This window comes from Pogonomyrmex barbatus, unplaced genomic scaffold (assembly GCF_055798465.1).
Source record: "Pogonomyrmex barbatus isolate J1 unplaced genomic scaffold, ASM5579846v1 scaffold4, whole genome shotgun sequence".
NCBI lineage: Eukaryota > Metazoa > Arthropoda > Insecta > Hymenoptera > Formicidae > Pogonomyrmex > Pogonomyrmex barbatus.
Genome location: NW_028297138.1, coordinates 11,180,940 through 11,189,157, shown reverse-complemented (window position 1 = coordinate 11,189,157; position 8,218 = coordinate 11,180,940). Strand labels below are relative to the sequence as shown.

At 36.9% G+C, this 8,218-nt stretch overlaps 1 protein-coding gene across 2 annotated transcripts; it reads right to left on the bottom strand.

Moving 5' to 3' along the window:
- Positions 1-15: 15 nt before the first annotated feature.
- Lhfpl (LHFPL tetraspan subfamily member 5 protein) lies at positions 16-8,086 on the bottom strand. Of its 2 annotated transcripts, none has more exons than XM_089081124.1 (6): positions 7,717-8,086; positions 6,511-7,480; positions 5,545-5,739; positions 2,110-2,197; positions 1,443-1,597; positions 16-998 (listed from the first exon to the last, which is right to left on the bottom strand). In XM_089081124.1, the coding sequence occupies exons 2-6, from the start codon at positions 6,725-6,727 to the stop codon at positions 766-768; spliced, it is 888 nt and encodes a 295-aa protein (XP_088937250.1). In that variant the 5' UTR covers positions 6,728-7,480; positions 7,717-8,086; the 3' UTR covers positions 16-765. The 2 variants fall into 2 exon arrangements, with proteins under 2 accessions (XP_088937250.1, XP_011646354.2); XM_011648052.2 differs by having other exon boundaries at positions 6,511-7,462.
- Positions 8,087-8,218: the final 132 nt, after the last annotated feature.

Here is an 8,218-nt window from a genome sequence, read left to right as displayed (position 1 = left end):
TTCACAGGATAGTAATTTTATGATAAAAAGTTTAATTTACAAATATTATTCTCGACACTACATTACCAAGGCACGTCATTGAGTAATTGTTTAAATAATTATATAACGAAAGTGATATATTTCCGACAATACGGCACGGATTACAGCATCTATAAAAACTTTTTTTAATATTATCATTTAATATATATTGCGCAACTTAGATAACTTAATATATTCAAAATTATGAAATTACTTGATTAATCTCTCTAATTACATATACATAATATATGTTAATACATAAACAAGTTCTGTTTTTTCCTTAATAAAAAGGATTATTTCACAAATTAATATAATTAAATAACGTTTCATCTAATTTAATAGATTTCCTTATGTAAACTTTATTAACTTTGTAATAATTATATATATGTAAAAAGATCAATAGTCTAAGAAAGACAGTTCTTTTCGGCACATATCGTTAAGATATACTAAAAGTACCTACATCTACATGTAGATATGGAAATTTTCACGGCACAAAAATGAACATTTAGTCGCTGAATGAAACAACTCGTTGATCACATTTGTTTTATATATGATTTTGTTTTTAAAAAATTTATCCTCTTGATAAAATTTGATATTTAGCAAAAACTTAATCTAAGCAATTGCGCTTAAGTAGCTCAAATTCCATCAATTCATATTATCGTTTCATATTATCGTTGTTTCATTTTATGTACAATTTCTTCTTATGGCTATATACAGGCCCATTTAATTTCGCACAATCAAACCATTTCAAAGCTGAAAGTTGTGCTGCGAATGATTGAGAGTATTCGTAGACATGGTATGCACCGGATGCGATGGTGCTGGTGTGTACAGACTGTGATGCGAGTGCGACTTCGCTCTGGAGAGTTCGCTGTAACGATCTTGGTCAGGCGGAGCTACCAGGAGAACCGGTCTCAAGGATAAAGACTTGCGGGAGCCAGCCACGCTTTGAGCTTCGTTAACATAGCCGGGATTTACTTCACCTAAAATAAGTGAAAACTTGCATTATCGCACTATCTCTTATTAAAAAGTTAAAGATGCATTGGTTGTATAATAATACCAAAGAGTTATCGAAATTTGAAAAGAATATGTTTCTTATATTCATACTATTTTTGAAAAATGAATTTAGATCTAGATTATAAAGAAATTTAAGGATGAACAAAAAAAACGTGATTTTTAATACTCTCATGAAAGGAAACATTTGAAAATATTCTCTCTAATGAATGACAAAAATTTACAGTTCTAAACGCCACCTGAGATCAATTACAAAAAACAAAAAAAGTACTTTATAGAAAAATTTCAATTATTCTTAAGTAAAAAGATTTGTAATTTCGATTATTCTTAAACTACAAAGATTTTAAATTTACAAAGATAAAATTTTTAGAAAAATAATAATTTTTTTTAAAGAATCGCTTGAGATCAATCACCTTTGTACAAAGATCCGTTGTTGAAAGGTTCCGGTTGTAGCCTCACATGTCTAGAAGCTAAAATGAAGGCAAGAGCAGACAAGGTTGCTGCATCCAAAGCTGCAATTGCAGCAAGCGGAATTGCCCATCTTACAGCGCAAGCGCCAGGATTGTACCTGTCAAAAGAATAGCTTCATAATTACTGTTTTTTCACATTTATTATTACCGTAATTACGTTTTCAGTGTATAAGATATAGCATTATTTATCACTTTGCAGTAATAATTTGCATGCGAGGTGCATCTAATTGAGATGATTAACATCACAATATAAAACTTGCAGGAAGTCGCAAATTTCCCCAGTAACGTAAGCTTTTTGATGAATACCGATTTGAAGAAGACATCTATATCAAAAATTTTTTTATAAATGTACAATGTCTTTACGAACTTTCGAAAAATTAAACTCTATATAAATTATAATGATAAAATTTTACATTTTTATTCATTCAATACGTTTTTGAGTATTAAGCAAAGTACGACTGCAAGTGTATAAGAAAAATCATCCGGAAATGTTTGTTATTTTAATCTTGACTAAGCAGAATAAAAAGTCATTTTTTAACATCATGACATTTTTTAACATCTTTTGTTCTGTTTGAGTGCTTACATTTTTATTTCTTGCATGAATACGCACCTGGATGCAGCTGCGCCGCATACAGCGCGGATTGCCGGCGAGTCCCAGCCGAGAGGATAAATGCAGACTCCGACCGCCATGCAAATAGCTAAAAAAAAAAAAAAAAAGACATCCGGAATATTATTCTAGTTATAAAATGATTTAGTTATGTTATTATTGAAAGTTGCTCGATCGATTATAAACGTGGCTCGCGCTGTGATTCGTACATTGACTCTTTCTTTTTCTCAAAAGAGATAATTATACGCACGAAATCACGAAGAAAGTTTGACGATAAACGTCAAGTTTCAAATTACTTGAGGCAATGGGAACGATATATATTAATATATAATTTCCCTGTCTTTACGATTCCGTCTTTTGCCGTCGATCCATGTCACAGTTTAAATGCGACAGAAACGTGGAGCACACTCTCGTGTTTATAAGGATATAATTGTGCAGGTGACTATGCGAGGCCGGTAGTGAAAGGGACTTGAACAACCGTAATTTTTCTGCGACCCGCTACGTTTACCACGGTGAGTCGAGACGAGATATTGTTTCGCGAGCGATTTCAATGCGCGAATCGTTCCCTCGCAATGAAACACACGTTACAATTGTTTTCGAGGAACTCAATTTTATTAATTCTTTCCACGATTCTATTTTTTTTTTACGCAATTTTTCTTTTTTTCTTCTTTCGTTTGCACACGGAAAGACAATTTTAATGAAATATCTAAAAATTTGATTAGATACAAATCTTATAATTATAAAATAATTGTGTTGGATCGTTAAAATAATTATATAGGATCCACAAATTGGTTGCAGAATGTAAAAAAATTTTTGAAATATTCACTCTCTTTTTTTAGTGCTAGTGTCCTACATAATTATTTGGCTCGATAAAATTATTTCCTATATCTGGCCCAATTTTTAAATACTTCAGCATAACCGTTTTTTTCATTTTATAGGCTTTTTCTTTCAAAATTTCTTTATTCTTGCTAATATTCCATACTATCTTTCATTTTTTTATTTTTATTTCATTTCTAATTACTTTGTAACACATCTTTCTTATGCGTTCTACATCCAACTTTTGAAGAACTTAAGGTTGGCAATAAAAACTGCTATCACAATAATCTACTGTTACTGTCCTAATTTTTACAATTCATATACTTGAAACATCATCTCATTTCTCGCGGTGATACATTTTCCTCTTCACGTTTCACGCTACGGATCGAGCACGACTTGGCGTGTAACTTTCACTGTCGTGACTTGAGCCGGCAATGTAACGCTTGCTTGCAACGAATCGCTGACACCACCGAAACTTTTGTTGCCAGACGTTCGAGCTTACGTAAGTTACGTCCGTTAAACAAATTACACGCTCGTCAACTCGTTAGTCAGCATCTCCCGACGTACGCTACGCAAGTTTCACAAATAAATTACATGTCATCATACGTTTAAAGTTTATTCGTTCCTGTAAAAGTGTAAACGAAAATCTACTTTATTTGTAAAAGTACAGTTCAACATTATTTACTGATTAAACATGTAAATTAAAGTCCCAAGATGTATAATTTAGAAATACCTCTGACACATACGTATCTTATCAAGGAATCGGCTCTCGGTCATTAAGGGAGTAGATCGCCGAATTGCGAAACTAATTTAAATACGAATATAATCATAATAATTCAGTTTAAAATTCACATACAATAAACGAGAGTAAAGAATAAGAAATTATGAAAAATTAAAAATAGAGAAAATTATTATTCTTCCCGATATGTCGAAATTTAATCTATCTATTCTTCATTTCTTCTTACTTTTAATTTCTCGTTTCTTTCATTGTGTCTGAGTTCTCAGGATGCAGCCTAGCGAGTGCAGTTCCGGGATTAAATTACTTTGATAATTCAATATCGACTCGACCGGCAAGATCGCAGTCGGTTTACGTTAATCATAGAAGTGTTAACGAACGGTATATGCAGACTGGCTTGAACACGTTATAACGGTCTATTCTACATTTCGCTGAGCCGCCACGCGACTCGTTGGCGACTCGTCCGCGGGCGACGATCAACCGCGATTACAATTGCAAAAGAAGAACCTTCCGAATGCCGAGAAATGTTACGCGATATATGTGTCCCGAGAGACATGCTGTGAAGCAAGAAAACACGCGTGTCCCGGCGACGCACTTACCGAAGCGGATTCCCGATAACGAACTTAGAAATCGCGACGCGGAAATGCTAAAAGTTATATGCACATGTGCTCGGATAATGCGAGTTATCTGGAGAAAGTATCAACGTATTTAGCGCAAATCGGCTATTCTCTCTCGACATATATATCTATATACTCCAGTTTATGTATTACATATTCTAATTAGAATTTCAAATGATTGTATTTTGACCTAAAGGAAATCCGGAAATTGTAAGCCCGGGAGATATATATAATGCTTGATAATGAAATTTTCTTCATGAAATATTCCTTATTTTTTTTCTTCTTTTTATTATTCTTAAAAAGCATACGAAATTTTGTTGCGTTTAAAATCTAAAAATTTGGTCAGAACTAAAAATAATTAATAAACAAAATAATTATACTGCAAAAATTTTGCAACATAGAATTTTTGTTTTAGCAACCCCAACTTGGATGTCGCACATAATTATTAATAATTAATAACATAATTATTTTCAGATCAGCAAAATTGTTTCTTTCTGTGCATCCTTACATTTTCGTTGTATAAAAGAATATATTATAAAAATGGCACACGTATAAAACTATCTAATAACCTATAGCGATTCAGTCAACGCGGACGTCTGATGACACGTCATCCATCAATGAGGCAGTTATTCTCGCAATACTATTATTATCGCTTCAGTCGTTACGCAAGCAACGTTGGACAATTCTGCGGTTACCATGCGCTTTCTAACCGAGCAAAAAGATCGACTGGACACTGTTCATGAATAAATAGTACATTTATGCAACGAAAACTGCATCGCGAAACATTTAATTATTTGGCACACATACCTAACGAGATCTCGCACGCTCGATTTCGCCGATCGAGATTTTTATGAAAGTCTTCTCGCGAGCGCGAAACCGTGACACGAGAGCAATTTCCGGTCCACGACCGGCATCGGTTTTAAAGCCGTTATCTCCAACATCGAAGATGAAGCCGATCGATAAAGCTCACCGCAATAAAGGCGCATTAAGCGGAGCGATTGCGTCACTTCCCGGTCCCGCGCGAATGGGATCCAGCTCGGCGCGGCGCGGCGCGGCGCGGCGCATCAGCGCAATTTGCAATTGCATCTCGCTGATAAAGGAATTACGGCCGAGATTGCGGTAACGGGCCACGTTGAATTAGCCTAGCTAGCTCTGCGCTTTCTAAAAACAGACGCGCCATTTGGGCGCTGCGGGACGATCTCGCGACGATCGACAACGAGAGAGAACCTATGGATATCTGTACTTATCTCGCGCGACTCGGATAATTACCTGATACCACCTGCATCCAGGCGCACATGTAGAACACAGTGGTACTCTGGCAGAAGAAGAACATGAGCATCGCGCAGATCGCCAGAAGCGCGATTATCACCGCGACGCCGACTAGAATCGTGCTGGCGCGGAAGGGAACGTTGGCGATGGTCGACAGATCGTCCAAACGGCCGATACATTCCTCGCCCAGTTCACCTATGTAATTAAGAAATGTTAAATGAATCTAATGATGCCTTTAATTAATTCCTCAAACTTTGAAACGTAAAGAAATTATCACTAAGAAACATCAGTAATAGTAAAAAAATTAAATGCAACAAAGTATATATAGAATGATAAATATATTTTGGTATGCAAAGAAATCTCGATATATTTAGAATGAATGATTTAGAATAAATATAATTTAAATTTAGCTTCAGTGCTTTACTTATTAATTAATAAGAATTATTTAATACAATTATTTTTCGATTATGATCTTTTGCTTTTATCATTAGCTTGAGGCTTGTTTTAAAATCTAGTGGCGCCTGCTCTCAAATATTATAAATAACAACTTTTTATTAAATCTTAAATTAATAAACATTTAAAATTCGACGACCGTAAAAATATCTTAAAGCTTTAAAATATTTTAATGCGGCATCATCAGATATAATGCCACGTGGAGAATTAAAAAAATTCAAGTTGGTGATAAAAACAAAAGATAATATAATTAAAAAATAATTGTATCAAATATTGTTTGTTAATTAATAAATAAAATACTGAAATTGAATATAAGTTATATTCATTTATTCTAAATATATTAAAATTTCTTTGTTATTTCGAATCTACTATATTGCTTTATAAATTAAAATAAATTATTTTTATTGTCAAATCAGAACTAATAAAATATGTCATTTTTCGAAATAAATCACAATCAAAGAAAATCCCTTTTTCATGTCAAATAATAACGTAAGAATTGCAGGAGAGACGTACCATTGCCGCCATAGCTGCACCTGGTCCACAGACCAAATCTTCCGGGATTCTCGTGTTCCAGGTCGCCAAGCCATTCCGGAGTGACGAATGCGACGACGCCGATGATGGCGTAACATATGGTGAAGATACCCCACAGGACGCCAATCGCTTTGGAATTGCGGATGTAATTAGTCGCGTACATGTGCGATGACTCGACGTACTCGATCTTCGAACCCATTCTGGAATGATTGCTGCCGTCGATCAACTAACGCAAACTCGATGTCCCGACCGGCACGTCGTTCAGCAGCGATTCTTCCTCGCGAAATCGTTGGACCATAACATCAACTCCGCGAATTCCATACGGAACGCAAATGCGAAACGGAGGAGATCACTGAGAAATTGCCGATTGAATCGCGAAAGGGACGAAGATCCACGGAATCGCGATTCCTCGCGCCAACACGCGCGACAGAAGGTCGTCGATCTTGGAAAATGTGCTCCTCGAGGTCCGATTGTTCTAGCAACAATGGAGTCACCGTGTGTGAGACACGCGGAGTCCCGTCACGCGAGTCCGTCCGGAGGAAACCTCTCGCATGAACAAAGAATCTTTACTTTCGCTGCTCCGACGACACACAGCCGCGACGACTTTTGCGATTAAGCCACTCTCCTGATCCAACTGTGGATTTTCTCCGGAATCGAGGGAGCACGTCTCTCTCTCTCTCTCTCTCTCTTCTTTGCAATTAGAGTTCGGGGGTCTTCTTTCATTCACTTCCCGACCGTTTTCTCATCGTCGATCCCATCGTGCGTTCAGAATTAGCGATACGATCGCACGTTTCGTATCCGCGTATCGGACAGACGGCTGTGCTGTCCGTGACATTTACGTCCAGGCGTGTTCAGGCACGTTCACCGATTGTTCGATCGGCGCAAGTATCTTTTCTCCGCTCGATCAATCGTACCATGGAATGTAGGATATGAACTGTAGCGAAACAGATCTCTGAAATAAACTCGCAGGTTATACTCGGAAAGGTTATTCGATTTGATTAACGACGAAGTCTCTTTGATTAAGATCTGTTCGTTTTATTTTAGATTAAATTGAAACGAGATTCCAGTAGGATTAATTTTATTTTATTTCGTGATCCAGACAAATAAATGACCGTCAAATTTCGCGTGTGTGAGGATTATGAATTGTTCGATTGCATGAATTTTCGCATTATATAAAATCCAACTTACTGTAATGTCCGGAAGACCTTCCTCAGGATTGACGAGAAATTCCAGAAAACAACACCAATGACGTCAGCAATACAGGACCTTATTGGAATGCGCGAGAGAGACGAAAATCAGCCAGGTGTAGGCACAATTGACGCGACGAACGTTATCGGCACTAGTGTTTTGCTGCACGTCGCGAGATTTTGCACATGCAGCTGATGCAGCGGCGGCGCATTTGACGCGACCGGTTACAAGGACGAGCGGAAAATACAGCCCGGAGGAAAGACGAGGAGCGGCGATATGACGGCGCACCTCAAGATGGCCGTTCAGGCGAGCTCAGGTTGCCAGGTGAATGTGCGAGAAACGGAGAAGAGAGAAAGAGAAAAAAGAAGGAGAGAAAAAGACAGAAAGGAGGGGGAAGTAAGATAGAAAGAAAAGGAGCAAGAGAGAGAGAGAGAGAGAGAGAGAGAGAGAGAGAGAGAGAGAGAGAGAGAGAGAGAGAGAGAGAGAGAGAGAGAGAGAGAGA

Coding starts and splice junctions, on each gene's coding strand:
- Lhfpl (XM_089081124.1), bottom strand. CDS start 6,727: ATGGGTTCGAAGATCGAGTACGTCGAGTCATCGCACATGTACGCGACT. Junction 5,740..6,510: donor GTGCAGCTATGGCGGCAATG/GTACGTCTCTCC, acceptor TTAATTACATAG/GTGAACTGGGCGAGGAATGT. Junction 999..1,442: donor CAACGGATCTTTGTACAAAG/GTGATTGATCTC, acceptor CACTTATTTTAG/GTGAAGTAAATCCCGGCTAT.